At 45.9% G+C, this 19,760-nt stretch overlaps 1 protein-coding gene across 2 annotated transcripts in view; it reads left to right on the top strand.

The window, feature by feature from the left end:
• The first annotated feature begins 12,832 nt into the window (after positions 1 to 12,832).
• Positions 12,833 to 19,760, top strand: part of LOC138453016 (vomeronasal type-2 receptor 26-like) — a 980,057-nt gene continuing 973,129 nt past the window's right edge. Inside the window, exons 1-2 of one of the 2 annotated variants that reach the window (XM_069605428.1) lie at positions 12,833 to 12,904; positions 18,873 to 19,052. In XM_069605428.1, coding sequence (XP_069461529.1) covers positions 18,925 to 19,052 — 128 coding nt within the window. In that variant the 5' untranslated portion in view covers positions 12,833 to 12,904; positions 18,873 to 18,924. Of the gene's footprint in view, positions 12,905 to 13,156; positions 13,381 to 18,872; positions 19,053 to 19,760 lie in introns of those variants that run through there. The other variant, XM_069605427.1, reaches the window with a different exon arrangement.

The raw sequence follows: 19,760 nt of genomic DNA, 5'->3' as shown, positions 1-19,760 counted from the left end.
AGAAAACATTAGCCTCTGCAAGACTAGCAAGAAATACACGAAACTTAACAGCCCTCAACCTACTCCCACTTCTACAACCCCTCCTACAGGCGAACATTGCGCTCAAGCCTAACGAGGACCCCACTCTTCTGGTCAACCTATACAATACTACCTTGCTAAATGCCATTGACAAAATAGCACCTCAAAGGCTTTGCAAAGCCAAACCGCTCACCCACCTCAATACCTGGTTCACCCCACAACTAAGAACACTGCGAAAAAACAAAAGAGCTGCTGAATCAAGTTGGAAAAATGTCCCATCAGTGCTGAACAAAGAAAACTTCCTATCAGCCTCTGCCACATACAAATCTGCCATTTTCGTAGCCAAATCTGACTCCTACAATGACCGTATTCAAAATGCCAAATCTAATACCAAGGAACTGTTTAACATTCTCAGAGAATTAGAATCACCAACACCTCCTCCAACTACTTGGTCTAAGGATACCACTTGGTGTCAGAACATCGAGAAGGCGCTGTCAGACAAAACCAAGCTCCTACAAAGGATAATTGAAACTAAATTTGCCTCACTTAGCGTAAAAAAAGTTGAAGAAATAATACTAAGCCTAAAGCCATCCAGATGCATCGGCGACATCTGCCCTGCACCTATCATAAAAGAAACAGCGAAGGAGATTGCCCCATTTATTGCCTCACTAATCAACACCTCCTTCAAGTCCAATACCATCCCTACGAACCTCAAGGACGCATTGGTCATGCCACTCCTCAAGAAACCTTCCCTCAACCCCAATAATCCCTTTAACTACAGACCCACCACCGCTGTACCCTTCCTCCTGAAGATCATTGACAGAGCAGCCTATCTGCAGATCCAGCACCGCATGGAAAGTAATAACCTGCAAGGGCTGTGCCATTCCGGATTCTGTCCTAGGCACGGCACCGAAACAGCCGTTAGATCTAGTAACCCAAATTGAGAATATTAAAGACTCAGGAAACCTTGCCATCTTTCTCTTACTCGATTTATCAGCGGCTTTCGACCTGGTCGACCATAAAACCTTATGCAATAATCTTTGCAAAGCAGCCCACTTTTCCAACAATGCCATTACCTGGATCCAGCCATTTCTGAACAATAGAAAAACCAGAGTGTTTGCACCCTCTGTCTCTGCACCCCCATCGACTGTCACATGTGGGGTCCCACAAGGCTCCTGTGTCTCTCCCACACTCGACAACAAATTCACAAAACCCCTGTTTGACAAACTTGACTGTCTGGGCATCTCTTACACCAACTACGCTGACGACACACAAATTCTCATACAAATCACAGGCAACAATGACACAGACTCACAGCGACTCAATGACACTTACCTTATCAACCAAGTGTGGGCTGCGCAACACGGTCTCTGCCTAAACGACAACAAGACTGAGCTTCTCCTACTGGGAACCCAAGCCAGACTCAATAAACTTGACAACAAATTCAACACCTTCAATATTGACGGCAACAGCATCAAAGTCTCAAAAGACGTCAAAACACTAGCATGTAGCTCTACTCCACCCTCTCACTAGGAAAACAAATGAATGCTACAGCGTCTACCACTGCTTACACCTGTAAGCTCATCAACGCTTGCAGACCCTTCCTGATGACTGAAAATTGCATCACCCTGGCCAGGGCGCTTGTATTAACCAAGCTAGACTACTGCAATACATTCTACCAAGGCACTAGCCAGCATGATCTCAATAAACTACAGATCTATCAAAACAATGTGCTAAGAGCAGCAACCAATTTCCCCAGAAAACTGCACATCACTGAATTGAGACGTAGTGTTCACTGGCTTTCAATCAACCAAATAATTAAATTCAAGACTCTCTCCCTCATACACAAATGTATATACAACCAAGCACCTAAATACCTCTGCGACAAATTCAATCTCCACACCTCATCTAGACAAACTAGATCTTCCCACTCTAATTACCTAATCATACCAAGGTTCAAACTGCTAAAAGCAATGGGCAAAAGTTTCCCGCTCCTCGCAGCCAAACCCTGGAATGTACTACCACCCAACATCAGGCTAGAACCCTCCATCCACAAATTCCAATACAAGGTCAAATCCTGGCTTACCCTGAATGAAAATTAACCCACAACGTTTGCCAGTCTCTGTGAACACACCAACTGTCCATACTGTATACATTCCGGGTTTTATGTTAAGTTGATTATCCCCCATGATTTTAATGTGTGTGAACTACTATGCCTGTTACTGTAAATATGCTACTGAAATTTAATTTGTAACTGATATTTTTACCCAAAGAAATGTGCCCAGTTGCCTCAGGGCTCGGTGCGCTATATAAATAAAATACAATACAATTAGAAAATGCCCAGGGTTTGTGAACAGAATATACAAGCAGTGGCGAACCCGAGAGGGGGTGAGAAGAGGGGGAAGACTGCCCCCCTGCCCCTCCCAGGGGATCTTCTGAGACAGACCAGGACCATACTTGCCAACCCTACAGATTTAGGCAGTTGGCTACTGCTTTTTAAGCAGTCCTACCGCCTACAGAATTGGGTGACAGATCCTACTGCTTTTTACAGTGGCAGGTAATTTATGTGACTCTAAGGCAGGCTCAAGACAAAACATGCAACACATGAATTAGTCTGTCTGTACAGTGGGCTGGTAAGTGATTACTTAGATTGGGCTCAAACCAATCAACTGACTCTGTCCTGCACTCTTGCCGGTACAACCCTTAGGTGAACAACCAGTGAAGGCAAGTGGCAGAGCGTAACACCATCACACAGCATCTGCCTATCAGACTGAGGGGTGTACCAGTCTCCATGACACTCAGTGTTCAATTTGCACTGCAGGAATACATATGTACTACCTAGGCTGCTGGTACAAAGCAGTGGCAAACGTTGCCTACCAGCTCTGTGTGATTACCTTCTGTGTAATTGAATTTGGTGTTAACTTACCATTCAGAATTCAGATTTTCAACACATTTGTTACAGGAAGTCACAATTCTATTAAAGAAAATCTGAATTCTATGTCGCACTTTCCATAGGTTTAAAATAGAAAGTTTTAAAAGTCGATTCATTCAACCAATCTGCAGATCTCATAATGTCCTCTACTCTGGCTCCTATGTTATACGCTTTAGTAGCCATCGCTCCTCTAGTTCAATGAGCGCCATATCTCTCGATATCGATACCCGCTTGTACCATCACCCATCTAAGCCATCTGGCTATGGTGGCTGGTCTAACCACTTTAAATGGTTTACACATTGCTATTAATAATTGTGACACCCCTGGGGGCCTAACTTCCCTCGTCATATTTTCATATGCTGTTAAGCATCTGACTGGACATACTTTTGGTTGGTTTGGAAAAGCCTCATAGGAAATAGATCTCAACCCCGTTTTGGTCCTTCTTGTTATGAGAAAAGTCACTCCGTTCGGAGATATACTTTTCCTGTTAATCTCCAGTGCTCTAACATCAGAAGATCTCTTATATGCTAAAAGACAGAAGAGCATGGCTAACTTGCCTGAAATTGCTTTATGTGTCAAATCCTGATTATCTGGCCATGATAAAAATAGTCTCAAAACCTTGTCTACATCCCATAACTGATTATATTTCTCGCTACGGGGTCTGAGCATCTTTACCCCTCTCAGAAGTCTACAGATTAATGAATGTTCCCCAATCGCTAAGCCTTCAACTCTAGGGTGCCCTGCAGATATCGCAGACCTGGCTGTGTTGATAGTTCTGTACGCCTTTCCTTGAGCTGCCATCTGGGCTAAAAAATTAGCTACATGTACTACATCCGTTCCATCGGGATGGATATTCCTTTCCAAACACCAGCTACTCCATCTGACCCATGCTGATCTATAAGCTTTGTGTGTCCCTGGGGCCCATGATTCGCTAATGATGTATTCAGGTTCATCCGATAGTCCTGGCCTAACCCAAGATCTCCTGAAATCGCCCACGCTAAGAGATTGAGTCCTCCTGACCTTACCAGTGGATGACTGAGGCCTCTGGGATCTCGAATGATGAATTCTGTGTTGGGTAAAGCTACTGGGTTCTGATGAGTTAATTCCAGCAAGCTGGGAAACCACACCTGCCCTTTCCAGTCCGGCGTAGGATTAGGGATGCTCCCTGTCGTCTCACCTGAGCTAGCGTCCTCGTTATCATGGAGAACGGAGGAAATGCATAGTTCTTCTGTTGACCCCAGGATTGCAGGAATGCATCTGTCGCCTCTGCTTCTGGGTCCGGTCTCCAGCTGAAAAACCAGGGCAATTGCCTGTTTAGTCTCGATGCAAATAGGTCGATATGGCATGGACCCCATTGAGACATCAGTTTCTGAAACACCACCTCGTCCAGCTTCCAATCGCTGGCGTCTCTGAGGTATCTGGAGTTCCAATCGGCCACTTCGTTCTGCTAGCCCGGCAGATATTCCGCCATCACTGAGACTCTTCTCTCCAGACAGAGTTCCCAGAAATCCTTTGCCAGTTCTGCTAGTAACCTGGATCTTGTCCCTCCCAGTCTGTTAATGTACCTGACGGCCGAGACATTGTCAATTTTTAGCAGAACGCAACATTGAACCCGCTCCTGGGTCCAGCATTTCACTGCAAAGGACCCTGCCAGTAATTCCAGGCAGTTGATGTGGAGACTCGTCTCTTGATCCGACCACCTGCCCCCTGTCGACAGGTTTCTGCATCAGGCTCTCCAGCCCCATCTGCTGACGTCGGATTCGATGATCAGGTCCGGGGATGAACCAAATATCGCTCTTTTGCTTTCCAGCCCTCTCAATTCTCTTTCCAGTAAGACCTTGTCTTCCCTGTTCATTACTATCCCTCTTGGTGGTTTCTCCTGATGTGGTGTATCTAGAAAATCTATATAAAAGCCTTGAGCGGTTTGTATCACCCAGGAATCCCCCGATATGTTCAACCAATTTCTTAAAAATTGAGCCGTCCACCCACCTACTACTGGGGTATTTAGACATGGGGATGTTATTCTCACCCGGGTTATTCTGCTGATGTTCCCCTCGCCAGTTTCTCCCTCTTCCTCTACCTCTCGAGGGAAAGAAAGGTGTCTGTCTGCGCTCTTCCTGTTCTCTCCAATGAGCTCTGTCCTGATAGGATCGATTGTATTGGAACCGGCCAGCCGAACGACCGCTGCCTCTGCTGGCCGTCCAAAAATGTGCCTCTCGAACACTCTCTTGAGCAAGGGTTGAGCCTTGTCCAAGGCTGCGTAGGAGTTGACAAATTTGGTTAGCTCCTTGATAAAGGAGTCCCCAAACAGTTTTCCTTTTGCCGATGAGGCAGATTCCGAGGAGGCCAGCTCACTTAATTTGGGGTCGATCTTCACCAACAAAGATCTCCTCCTTTCCGTGGTAATAGCATGATTGGCGTTCCCCAACATGCATATCGCCCTCTGGGTCCACCCGATTAGAATTGACGGGTCTATTGGCTCTCCTCTGCCTTTGGCTTCCTCTCCCACCTGGAGAATCTTTGTGGGGGGTCCCGTCATATCTAGAATCTTATCCTGGCATGATCGCCAGATCTATCCAGACCCTTCCTCACATCTTTTGTGTATGAAGGTTTTCATCTTCTCGTCTATGGTGGGTGTATCTGCAGCACCCTCTGGGAGGTGAGGTCTGGGGCATTCTGCCCTCATCTTGCTCCTAGCTTCTTTGGCTACTGGTGCTCTCAGGCGTTTCTTTAAATATGCCGCTATTCTTTTGGGCGGTTCCCATTCAGATGATCTGGGATGAATCAGTGCTTCTGGATCGAAATCATCGTCCTCTGCACCATCCTCTTCTGTTTCCTCCTTCTTCCTTTTCTTTGGCGCTTTGTGGCCTTCACGCTCTGAAGAGGATATAGATAGAACTTCCTCCTCTTCAGAGTATTCCTCCTCCAAGTCGTCCTCCCCCTCATCTGAGGTGTTTGAGGACCCTTTTCGTCCCCTGCTAGGCCCCGCTTTTCCTTTTCTCTTCCTTGTACCACCCTTCTTCTTCGGTGGTGTGCCCGGGGGGTGTGGGCTTCTTCCGCCCTGCCGGCTGCTTTACTGCCCCCTTTTGACTTTTTCTGTGCCTTAAGTCCCTTGATTTCCTCCAGGCCCTGTGAGAATCTGAGCCAGTCCTCCATCAGCGCTATTTGCTGAGGTCCATGTCCCAGTGAAGCCCCCAGGGCTTTATGGAGGACATCAGTCATTTCCGAGTGGCTCCTCTTTTGGCTAATACTAGCCTTCCCCTCATCACTGGAGGAGCTCATGGTTCGCGGCCTCTGGGGAATACAAGTGTCTGTATATAATATATATATACCAGGGTTTTTGTACTTTATAACCTCTCTGTAAAGAGATTTAATACATATATATGAAATCTGTATCTATGTAGTATAGAAAACCTGGTTTGTAATTATATATATATATATAATTCCAATTGACAGATTTTACTTGGGACTGTGCCCGTATTATCGTGCGGTACCTGAGATGGCCTGCAGGGGCGCTGTCCAGTTCCTGACAGGACGCTACGCTCTAAAAGAATGATGCGTGCTGAGGCGGAATGTAAAGTTCTGGTAATAATGGATTTTTTGATCGTAAGAATCAGTCTGCACAACGTTTGTATCACTCGCTCCGTACTCGAGAAACCTGAATGCCGAAATGGGAGAGAGAGCGCCGGCACTACGCGGTCCCGTTGCGCTCTCTCTTCCGTGTCGCAGTGCCCTCTGCGTCGGGTCTGAGGAGCTGCGGCCGCCGGTGCACCAGCCCCGTTGCGGCCGCGACTCCCGAGAGCTGACTAACGCGGATATGCTCCGCCTGATCAAGCGCACACGTGTCGTGTTCCCAAAATAATATCTTAGGCCCGTATAAACACTCTCACTCACACATATAATAGAATGAAAACGTACTTAACTCGCTGCCGAGCAGCAAAGAAAGAGGAGGAATGGAAAGAGGACAGGACGTTTTATACATTGAGGACTTTGTTTATTGGTTACAGACTTATCACATGGTCAGTTCGAAGACCAATTGAAATGGACTACAAAAACTCATAAAAACATGGTTATTGTAGTTTTTATTAGTTTTGTATTCATGTTCATTGGTATTTGTTTTCCTTGCTGCTGAACAGTAAAGTTGAAGAGAAAGCATAATCCGAGCCTCCTGTCTTGACATAGAATTATACATTTTTAACATTTGAACATCTTTCCATTTTGTGCTGTTTGATGGGTTGGGCATTTTAGAATGCTCCAGTGTTGCCAACAATGTATATTTTGTATTTTCCTGTGATGTCATTGTTATGCAAATTATCATTTTTGAAACTTGTAAAAATCCTACATCTTTTTGGTCACAGAATGTTGGCAAGTCTCAAGTAGCTATGTGTAAACAGAGCATTACAATGTAAGCCATTAGGCACTGATGGAAAGGGGGCTATTAGCAGGGACTTTTGTCCCTTTAGAAAAGTGAGAAGGATGCAGTGCTGGACTGGCCCACCGGGACTTTCCCCGCTAGGCCTCGGGGTATAGGGCCTCTTTTATTGCTTCGGGTGAACATCCAATTAAAATCGTAATTATTTTTCACAACACTTTTTTTTTGTTGGGAGGATTGGCTCGAACCCCCAACCTTTCAGGTACAAGTCACAACACTTACTGACTGTGCCACAGAGACTGGCTTGGAAACGATTGCACAGTAAGCCTTGTAATATCAATTAGAGCAAATGCTTGTTTTGAATGAACAGGCCAAGATTCACAGACAAAAGTGCACAAATGAGATCATATGCAGTTTATAGAAAGGAAAAGTGCTGGAAATATATGATTGGGTGGTGGTTGTGAGGGCGTGTTGGGGGAGGGGTGGTAATTGGTGGGCTGAGATGCCTTTTATGTTGCTGGTCGTCTCGGTTTTTCGTTTTGCAAATCTGGTCACCCTATCACTGCTAGACGAGACGATGAAGGAGGACACCGCCAAGTAAGTGTCTAATATTCTGACAGTGGCAAAAGGGCTTGTGTTGAATTGACTTTTTCAGAAGGATTATGTGCACTACACGAATTAATTGACATGATCTCAAATGACGGTACCGACACTCTGCAGAAACGTGCTGTGTGTGTGCGCACGCATGTTTGGGGTTTATAGAGCACGAAATTAGCAGAGCACAGTCGTGCAAATGATGAGAACCCAGGGAGAGCAGTGGCAGGGCAGTGCACATGGAGGGAAGCACAGTTAATGCACGTGCGGAAACATGAACACAGGTTCATTTTATACACAGTATTAATTGCATGCAGGGGGTCACCAGCGCTAGAACATAGATGCTACTGGGTGCCCTGCACGCAATTTTAAACCTTTACAAAACTTAGTCTAAAAGTGAAGAGCAAAAACAGGTGAGATCGCCTCTACTCCTGGTTTTGTTGCTCCTTTTTGTGAATGATGATAGCATGCGCAAGGCAGTTACAATGGCGCTAGATGGAGGCGGAGTGCGAGGTATCCAATCATTTTACGCCCACGTAATGCAACCTGCACTTTGTAGTCAGAGGAGCAAAGCGCGGAAGAAACGGAACTCCCGTTCCGGGTCACTTCTTCACTTCCGAGTGAATGAGCATGCGCAGAGCGATGAGGGAAGCCCTGCTTTTGCACTCCACTGCACTGAATAATGACCCCTAAAGTTTTCTATAATCATTTCAATTGCCAGTGCCAGTAGTAGATGCTCTTCCAAATACCTGTTGGTTTTCTCTAAAGCAATTCCTAGATTCGTGGGGCTATATGTAGAGCACACACATTTCCGAAAAAATCCTAACTTTGCACACTTGGGGAGGGGGTTATTGAAAAAAGGCAATTGCACCGAAGGCCGCGACTGCAGCATAACCACCACACACTATTCAATGTGGGTGGCGAATTGGGGGTATTTACAGCACAGCGCTGCGTGGAGAGAGCGGGCAGGCTCTACACCCCATCCCGGCCCTGCGCTGTGAATGCGTCAACATGGCACAGGCATTTACTGATGTGCGTTTGCGCCCGCCAGTAAATCAGGACCTGCTAGTTGTCCTGGTTATAAATGACCTGCTGTGGCCGAGTGAGAGTGGGGAGACCTAATAAAGAAAGGTGCAACGTTACTACGGAGACGTGTAAGGAGTTTCCACAGTTCACTTTCACACCCCTAGAAAAGTGATGCGGGATATTGCACCGACAACATGGATACTGTGCATTTTCCAGTGGGCAAGTATTCCACTTCCATGCGAATACTCGCTCACATAATTCACATCTCTTGCATCGGTGTTTAATCCTTCATGGCAAGTAGTCTCTAGCACTCAGTTCTTAATAAAAGATGTTTGTTCTCAGAAGAGTTCATGTCTCAGCCGCTGGCATCTCTGCGTGTGACCTGCAAGCTCTGAGGTCCATTACTATTAAGATATCTCATTGTATGGAGGTGCCTGACTTAGATGTGTACATAACATTCAATCACTGTGAAATAGCTTTATGTATAACCACTATTGCTGCAGAGGTGTGTGTATATCCAGGTTCGAAGTGCTAATCCCTGTCGGATACCTCAGTGGGTTCATGTAAATGCTGCACAGTTATGTGCATGTAAGAAGCTAACCCTGCAGGTTCCTTCCAATTCTAGTAAGGGAGCTTCAATGGTTGGCACACCTGAGGTCTGCTTGTGGAATAATCCAAATGATATATACCAACCACTATTGCCCTCTGCCTCCTCAACGCCTCCGGGTTTAATGTGCACTTTATAAATGAAATGAAATAAATAAATACATTGTCTGCAATGGCCTGCCTGCATTCCAATGTCCTATAAGATTATGTACAAGACATTGTATCAGTGCATTCTGTGCATTTAACAAATTAGTTTGTGGTCCAGTACCGCTAATGCCACCCCTATCTATGCATCTCATCAGCTAATTAGGGGTCAGAGCAGGAGGCCGATCTGCCCAGCAGCAGCAGCCGATCTGATACTGCTTCTTTGGAAAGTCAGGGCTACAATAGAAGTTTGGTGGTATTTCGATGGTAAATGTTCCAAAAACAGAATTCATGTTACCGCCACTTTGTGTAAATACCCATTGTTTTCAGTCTATAAAAATGGGGATTATCCGTGTAATGACCACTGATGGTAATTCCACCAGCAGTAATTCCGGTGGTTTTTAGCAGTATGAAGAAAGGCATATCTGACTGATCACACAGACCCCTGAGTGCAGCAAGTTGCTGGAGGGTGTCACACAGACCCCGGAATGCAGACAGGCCCGGAGTGCAGCAAGGTGCTGATCACAGCTCCTGCTGTGCATTGATCATGGAGGGTGGGGCGTATCTGACTGATCACACAGGTACCTGAGTGCAGCAAGGTGCTGATCACAGCTCCTGCTGTGCATTGATCATGCATGGTGGGGCGTATCTGACTGATCTCTGCTGTGCATTGATCATGGAGGGACCGTATGGCAGAGGCAAAAAGGCAAGCATGGGGTTGATTAGTGCAAGTAAGAAAGGGGAGGAGAGAAAGAGAAGGATGTGGAAGAAAAAGGAGAGCAGAGGCAACACACCCACAGGTAGAGGCGGACCAGGGGCAGGGGACTGCTGGGAGATAGAGTAGTGCATGCTGCGACAAAGGAGCCGGTAGGAAAAGAGAACAATCTACTGTAGTGACATACGCGGGCCTGTCCTGTCCAGCAATGCTCACAAACAAGACTACCAGGTCAATATGGCGCAGGGCCTTCCAAAATTTAAACATCAGCTGATCCGTCCAGCCTTGCCAAAACTCACACCAATCCACCCAAGCCAGCCAGGCATTCCTGAGGCAGAGTGTGTCAGGGGGCAGCCACATGGGCCAACAGAGCTCTAGGAAGTCAGCCACATACCATGCATGGATTTTTGGAGGAGCACAGGCAGAGTCTGGGGACTCATTGGGTGTGTGATGACAGCAGTAGAACCTGAGTACCAGGCTCAGTCCCCAGTCCTTCACTTGAAGAGCCACCTGTGTCCCCACACAACAACAACATGGGAGCAGCCAACACTAAATCAATTACAATCAACCTATTATCCCACAACCGCATACCGAAGCCTCTCCGGGTAAATGCTAATATGCTCATTTATTTGCTATTAGTGGGCTTTTAGTGTGTATGAGCGTTTCACCAGTGGATTATAGTTATTGACATCTAACCAGCACTATCTATTTTAAAACCTGCAACACATTTTCCTAGCAGCATGAGTGCCAGCATGTCTCCATTCGATTTGGGAGATGCTAGTCTAGACCTGTTTTTTTCATTGCATTCTATGAGTAATTGTCTTAGAATTCCAATCATGAATCCAGAACTATACATCTGAGAATGCCAAAATAAAACCAGGACTGGATTAACATCTTCAGAATGGATTAGGGTATGTTAGCATCTATGTAGTTTTCATATTACATCACTACCCATCTGCAATAAGAACATGTCATAAGTACCCTACTGTAATATTATTTTACAGTTCAGCTGTGTTGGCCAAATGCATGTTGGCCTGCCAAAGCCAGTCAAAAGTGTTGAAAGCAGGTCCCTGAGCAGAATACCAGCTGCCACTGTTCAGATTCCTTCATTCTGAACTGCCTACCCCTCACAATTCAATATCGTTAGCTAAGAATAAGATATATTTATACATGGAAGGATGTTTATTTAATATGTAGCGTGCTGTGAGCACAGAAGACAATATTCAGTTGCAATGTTACTAGACATCTTAAAATAAAGCTACTTGCAAAACTAACATAGTTAAACACTTTAAGAATTGGTTTCCAACACAGAACAAGCTAAACATTGGTGTGCTTATTTCTACAGGACGCTCTCTGCGTGTATTCTGCATATTTGCCATTCGTGTGGCAAAGAGCATATGTTTTTACAGGAGTTGGGTGATGTTGTGTCATGCTTAAGGAATACATACTCTATCATCTGCTGCAGATTCTGCTGTGCCTGTTCATTGTGAGGGAAAGATGTGAGATTGCAGCCTATGATGGCCTGTTCTTTGCTTGAGCGAAACGTGCAGTGTCTGCTATGGCCCATACTGTGCCTCCTTTATGTGAGGCAAGCTTGCCCTGAGGAGGGCCAATGTTGATTTGCCCAATATGAGGAAATTGTGAAATGTTGTAGCCCATGCTGTATCTATAAAAGAGAACCTTCTGCTGCTGTGTATGCTGATATGTTCTGTGTTTGATGGAAGCATGCTTGGCTGTTGACCATGCTGTACCAGTTCAATGTGAGTGAATCTTGCACTGCTGCTGCTTATGCTGACCTGTTCTGTCTATGTGTTTTCGTGGGGGGATACGTCCAATCCCCTCATAGAAGGGTTGGGCTCACGCGCTGTGCTCGCTCCTTCGGCGAAAAATATGGGGCCACTTTGAAAACTTTTTCCAGGGCCACTTTTGTTTCCCAGTCCAGCCCTGGAAGGATGCATAATGTTGCATGATTTATGTAATAACGACTATGGCTTTAAACCCAAATGGGGATTTCTTAGACTCACATTAATTGTGTGCTATGTGTTGTATTTATTTTATTGATTCGACCCTACACACTGTTCTCAGGTATTTTATTCTAATCTTTTGAACAACAGTTCAAACACTGGGCGTGTTTAACTTGTGTGACTCACACTTGGGTATTTAATTACGTTGTTCTACTTATTTTCTTCAGGCTCTCAACTTTAGAACCAAACCCGAAGTTTGCACTGTTGCTCTCGCCAATGAGTTACTTTCTACCATATATTTGCACGTTTTGGCACCAGACACACATAAGTCATTATTATTCTTTAACAACTGTTCTCACATGGTGGCCTTTATGCGACGCAATGGACTCCCTGTTCTTACGGATACAAGATGGCCCAGGACGTCACCCATGTACGTTTGACGTCACGCACAGTGCCTGCCCGTGTCAAAATGGCGACGGGGAGCACGCGCAGCGCTAGTTCCGTCCCGCTGAGGAAACGCTCTCCTCATACATGTAAGTTCTGCTGGATCCTGAGTGTGTAGTGATAATTTCGCTTTGTCTCTGAGTGCCGACATGTGGCTGGCCCTGTCCTTCCCTTTATCAGGCATTGCACATATCTGAACGTCGGGTGACTTGAAGAACTTGACAGAATACACGGCCAGTTCTGCGGCATTGTGTGGCGCCTGAGGCGGTTCGCGCGCTTTCTTTGACGGTTGGATTCCCGCCCTGAGGCTGAGGGAACGAGGCCCCCCAGCGGCTGCTTTTATGTTTGCTGCTGCGCTTTTCACCAGTTATAACGTGTGGGGGGGAGTATAATATATGGGCTGTGGCCACACGTATAGTTTCCATGCGTTCTCTCTTAGTATCACGCTAGTATTTTCAGCTGTGGAATTTTATGGGGTTTTTGGAAATTGCAATCTATCGGGATCCGAGATCAGTTGGGCCTTTTGGGTCTGCTTCATTTGTGACAGGGGCCAACTTTAATTCAGGTATTTTGCATCACAGTTATTTGCCACTTGGCTTACTTATGGCAACTTATTCTAAAGTCACTTCCACAGTGCCTCCAAGTATAAAAGACTGATGATGGTCATAGCTCTCAACCATTTGCCTCGCAAAGGCGGGTGAAATCACCCGATTTTGTTTTTGGCGGGTGAGACGCCCATTTGAATGAATGGGAGTGCAGGAGGCTTGGCGAGTGAGTCAGCCCTTTGCAAGGCGGGTGACACCCGCCAAAAGCGGGTGAGTTGAGAGCTATGGGTTCTTGTAAGCTCCTTTTCTGTGAAGTCACTTCTCTTGGTACAATCCATATTTAAATTAGGAGGTTTGCATGTGGTTTGCCCCACAGAGCCTGGCCGGAGCCCTAATAGATGAGTTTCCTGCATCTGTCATGGTCCTGCAGTTTTATTTTTGTTATTGTGTATGTGTTAAAATGCCACTTGCCACTAATATTACCAAAAAAAAAATCATTGGGGGTGCGACTGATACCATATATAACCCTGTGCACTGCAGGCCGCTCTGATGCGCTACCACATATAAAGTGTCCTGCAAAACCATTTTGTAAAGTTTGCCACCCTATCATTGAGGGTTCTGCCATTCGAGCAGGAGCACTCAGCAAACAGGTGTCTATGTCCCACCCCGCTCTGGGCCACTACTGCCGCTGCAGTCAGGAGCGGTGCAGTGCAGGGACACCAGACAGTGCTGTGTGCTCTACCTTCAGCTCCAGTCCTTGCGCATTCATTAGTTAATACGACTCGAGAAAGAAATGATCTGACTTTTTTTCTGAAGTCACACTAGTAAATGCGCTCTAGGACTTAAGAAAGTAACATTCTAGCTGCTGTGCATGTGCCGCCCTACATCATATGGGGGAGGAATGATTGTATGTCAGTTTAGTCTCAATTTTCCATGGTGTATTGGGGGCGGGAAAAGTAGCAGAACTTTTTTCGTGGCTTGCCCCCCACTCTTGCAATGCTGGATACTCCCTGTTTGCAATGTCCCGGAATGGACAGATTTTCACGATTGCAATTTATTAGTATGCGTCATTAACTGGGTCTTTTGGTTCTGTTCACTTGTGGCCAGCACTAGCCACCCTTTAAGGTTCAAGAACGGACATCAGTGCATGCAATTACGTGTATGTTCTGGGAGATGCTGATGTTTCATTTATAGGGCCCATGTAAATTCTAATACTAATGCAAAATGTGTATTTCTCTTGTCTTGCCTCTTCCGTTGGTCTTCCTCTCCTGGTTACATTCTGTAACCTTGTGTTTACTTGATTATGTTGACTTTCTGAACATCTTTTTATGATTTTTATTTATTTACTACATTTGTTATACACCCAGACCCGGGGGTATCACGGCGTAGTTACAGACAATGGGGGAATGCAATCTTAGAAAGTACACAGAGGAAAACACAGGAATAACAGTCAGTAATATACAATAATATGCGAGGCAGTCAAGAATATACAGCAAAATGCAAAGCAGTCAGATATGTACAGTTAATTGGAGCAGATTAGTGCTCTAGTTCAGTTAGAACTTATTGAAGAGCCAAGTCTTCAGGAAGCTTTTGAATTTAGGGAAGGAGGTTTTGTTCATAATGTGGGTAGGTAGCGCATTCCAGTGTCTAGGTGCCAGTGTTTTGAAGCTACTACCCCCTGCTTTCTCTCTTTTGTATCTGGGCGTTTCGAGGTATGCGTTTTTGTTGGACCTGAGAAGTCTAGTCTGGGGCTTCATCGTGACTGTATTGTTGAGGTATTTGGGTGCTTTGTTAGCCCTGCATTTGTGGGTGATGCTCAGGGTTTTAAATAGAATTCTGGCTTGGATGGGGAGCCAGTGGTGGTCTCTTCTGGTGTTGGAGATATGTTCAGATTTTTTGATGCCTAAGGCTGCTCTCAGGGCTTTGTTCTGCATGAGTTGGAGTTTGGCTAAGTTGGCTTTGGACGTGCCCAGGAAAAGGATATTACAATAGTCTAGCTTAGACAGTATGAGTGCTCTGGCTAGAGTAACACAATTTTTGGCTGAGAGGAATTTACGGCTGAGGGAGATGAGTTTGGAGGTGTAGGAGGTGGATGAGGCTAATGTGTTTACTTGTTTGGACATGGGATAGTGTTGCGTCTAAGTAGACGCCAAGGGTCTTGACTTGTTTAAGAACAGGGATTGTGGTTCCATCGATGGTGAATGATTTGAAGGCGGGCTCAAGGGTGTTGATTTTGCTGGAGGAGCCTAGTATGAGTATGAGGAGCTCCGTTTTATCGTCATTGAGACAAAGGCTGTTATTGGCCATCCAGTTTTGAATGAGTGAGTAGATTTGGTTAACCAGGAGGGAGTCTTGTTCATGATTGCCTGAGAGAGGAATGAGTATTTGGGTGTCATCGGCGAAGTTAGTATAGATGACACCCATGGCATCCAAAGCTGCAAATAATAGCTTAGTGTAGGCATTATACAGTGTGGGGGATAGGCAAGAGCCTTGCGGCACACCTGCTGGGACAGGCACTGGGTCTGCTGATTCTTTGCTGATGGACACTCTGGAGGTCCTATCAGCCAAGAATGATTTGATCCAGTTGGTAGCGCTCTGAGCCAGGTTGAAGTTGTTTGCTAGAGTGTTGCAGAGTTTGTCGTGGTCGACCAGATCGAAGGCCGCTGAGAGGTCCAGGAGCATCAGCAGACAGAGTTTGCCAGCTTCTTTAGTGGCATCCATTTGGATCTTCAGGTCAAGGAGGGCTGTCTCTGTACTATGGTTGGGGCGGAATCCTGACTGGCGGTCTCCTAATAGTTGATGTTGTTCCAAATGGTTCTGAATTTGGCAATGGGCTATTTTGTCAATTATTTTTAGGAGAAATGGGACCGTTGTAATAGGTCGGTAATTAGTGGGTATTGAGGGGTCCAGGGATGGCTTTTTTAGGAGTGGTGTCACCCAAGCTTTTTTGATACTGGTGGGGACTGTGTTTGTGAGGAAAGAGGCATTGATTAATTCGGTAACTATGGGTGTGAGGGTGGGGGCACAGAGTTTTACTAGATGGGAGGGGAATTGGTCTTCTTTACAGTTGGAAGCTTTGAGTTTCATTATGGTGTCAAATACTTCTTTGTTAGACACTGGTGTAAATTGAAATGGGGGGCCAATAGTGGCATTTGATGTAGTCGTTGATATAGTGGGTGGAGTTTTGTCAGCTAGGAGCGTTTTTTTATTATCAATTTTGTTTTGTAGTAGGAGAATTTTAGATGAGAGTGCGTTTTGTATAGTGGTGCACCAGTCTTTGCTAGCGTTAGAAGGTGCTGAAGTTTGACAGGGGTTTTCGAACTCTCTAAGGATGGTAAACAATTCTTTGCTGTCGGAGGACGCATTAGTAATTCGGAGGTTGAAGGCATTGGCTTTTTGAGAGATTATAGCTGATTTATATATTTTGTTAGCTTCAGCGAAGGCTAGTGCCGATTCTGGGGTATTGTTTTTCTTATGGAGGTGTTCAAGAGATCTTTTTGTGCGTCTTAAGGCTACAAGTTCCTCATTAAACCAAAAACAGGAACGTTTGTCAGGTCTACGGGTTTTGGTGGGGATGGGAGCAAGTAGGTCAATAGTTTGGGTAAGGCATTGTTGGTATTGTCCAGCTAGATAGGAAGGGTTGTTAGTGCCTGGAACCGTAAGGGCAAGGGCAGCACTCAGGACTGGAGTGAGTTTGTCCGAGGAGAGTTTTTTGATATTTCTAGTTTCGAATGCTTCTGGTTTTTTAGGGGTGATGTGCTCTGTACTGGCATTATCTATGGTGAAGTTAATTACATAGTGGTCTGACCAATTGACTGGGAGGATGGAGTCAATGGTGATTATAGAGTTGAGCGTGAGAAGCCAGTCTAGGGTTCTTCCTTTTGAGTGGGTTTGTTTATCTATCAGTTGTACAAAGTGCATTTCTGACATGGCTGTATAGAATGTAGAAGCTTCTGAGTCCAGGGGGTCATCGTATCCTAGGTTAAAGTCACCGAGGACTATGCATTTAGTTTTAGGCTTGATGAGGGGCGTTAGGAGTAGCGGTATGTCCAAGTCAGGGTGTGTATTTTTGTTGGGTGATCTGTATATCACTAGTAAATTGGTAGTAGTTTTGGGGTTGGAGGTGTACTTCACTAGAAGGAGTTCATAGCCTTGTATCTGTTCTATTGGGCTAGCTCTGATTTCCAGAGTGGTTTTGGCTATTATGGCAACTCCACCTCCTTGGGTGTTTGACCTGTCTGTTCTAAGGATACTGAATCCTGGGGGAATAGCAAGGGCTAGAGATGGTCCTGCTGCTGGATGGAGCCATGTTTCAGTGACCACCAGCATATCAAGATGTTGGTCCTCAATAAGGTCATGGATGTCTATGGCATGGGCACCTAATGAGCGGGCATTGATGAGTGCGCTTTTGAGGGTGGAGGAGGGGGCAGGGGGTGGTGTGTTATCTAAAATGGTGGAAGAATCAGTGGTTTTATTATTGGATAGGTGTTTGAGTGGTGCGTTGTGGAGGCTTTTGTGTTGGAGATTAATGGGCGTGGTGTTTAGTTTGGTTGGTGTATTGGGTGTGGTGGTGAGTGGGGTGGGTAGCAGGGGCATTTTAGTTATAGACATGAGTCTATTGAGTCTTTCATTACCCAGGATGGGTGTGGTCGTTTCATGAATGCTGATAGGTATGGTGTGATTGTATATGGACGGGTTGGGACTAAGACACGGGTGGTCTTAGGTTGCTCCATTTTTAATGGTGGTGGGTGTAATGTGGGTCTGAGGAGATGGTATGGGGAAAGGGGGTTGTGTGGGGAGGAAAGGGGTGAGGCACGGGATGGGGAAGTGGCGTGGACAGCCTGGTCTAACTAGTCCTTTGCCAACCTTGATGAGATGACCTCTTGTGCGTGGTGTAGCATTGGGGACTAAACAATAGGGGAACATGATAATGGTAAGGAGCGCCAGCATTATATTGGTAGGGGCTGAGTAGTCGGTGATATAGTTCGATGAACTATTTAGGCACATGGGCTGGGTACAATAGTCCAGCGCAGGCAGACAACGCCTGTGTTGCTAGCAGGGTGCACAGGCAATGGGTCACTTAAATCAGATTTAAGCAATCGGGCACAAAAGCCATAGGTCACAAGCAGGGTGCATAGGCAGTGGGGCACCTAAATTCGATTTTAGCTATCAGGCACAAAAACAAGCAGGGTGCATAGGCAGTGGGGCACCTAAATTCGATTTTAGCAATCAGGCACAAAAACCATAGGTCACAAGCAGGGTGCATAGGCAGTGGGGCACCTAAATTCGATTTTAGCAATCGGGCCTACAGGTGATAGGTAAGCAGTAGAGAGGCACATGCTACTTAGGTGGTTTTAGATCCAGTAGCTGATTGATTTCTTTGTTACCAAACGCATGTCTGACTTCATTTAACAGGCTTGAAAATAGACCCGAGTATAGGTTGAAACATGTCTTGGCTGTCGCACACAAATACCAATATACATATCTAAACGCCCCCTTAATATATTTCCAGTTACTCAACCTGAAATAATCAGCCCAGACAACTCTGCACTTTGGATGACCACATGACTTTCAAGAAGTACCTAAAAACCTGGCTGTTGACTAGAACACAGAGGACAAGGCAGATGCAGAAAAGGGCAATTCCTGTTTGGACCAGGAGGATCCTGGGCCCGGCCCCCTGCTCAGACAGCAAGTAAGCATGCACCAACATTTCTCCCCGTGTCCCCACAGGCCTCCCCCTGTGCTGTTCCCTTGTGCCCCCACACCCTTCTCGCACACAGCTGTTGCCTGTTTTGCTTGATTCTTCTACCCTGCTCTCCCTCCCTCCAGCCTGCTTCTGCAGGAGTCTGTCCTGATACATTCTGGTTTCACCATCACGTCTTGTGGCCAATGATGGATTTGACTTTTATGGACTTCATTGATTCGTGGTGTGTCACCCTTTCTTAACTCTCATGCTGGACTTCCTTTGCATCTTGTACTCATGGTGGCCCTGAATGATGCTGTTCCCATCCTCATCTTGTATCCTGGCTTGCAACACTATGTGTAACTACTGACTTCTGCAATTGTATTCGCTCTCCCCTCTTGCTTCTCCCCTCTGCTTACTCTCTGTTCTCCCCTCCTCCCATTACTTTCTTCTATGCACTTACTCTATCAGAATTGTCCCTGGACCTAGTGATAGCAACCACGTCAGTCTTGTCCTCCTGCCCCCCACCCCCAGCACTATCTGAAATGTCGTCAGGCCTAGTACGATAGTCGCCTGTCTGTTTCCATTTCCTTCCCATCCTTACTGTTCATGGCCTGTAAGAATGTCATTGGGCCTCATTACGCGGCAGGAGGTAGCCATGGTGCTATTATCACCATGGCTACCCCCTTACCACATTCCGGGTCTGGGTTCCCGAAA

This window comes from Ambystoma mexicanum, chromosome 4p (assembly GCF_040938575.1).
Source record: "Ambystoma mexicanum isolate Mex_15411 chromosome 4p, UKY_AmexF1_1, whole genome shotgun sequence".
NCBI lineage: Eukaryota > Metazoa > Chordata > Amphibia > Caudata > Ambystomatidae > Ambystoma > Ambystoma mexicanum.
Note: the sequence above shows the minus strand (reverse complement) of the source record. Positions and strands in the feature narration are given on the sequence as shown.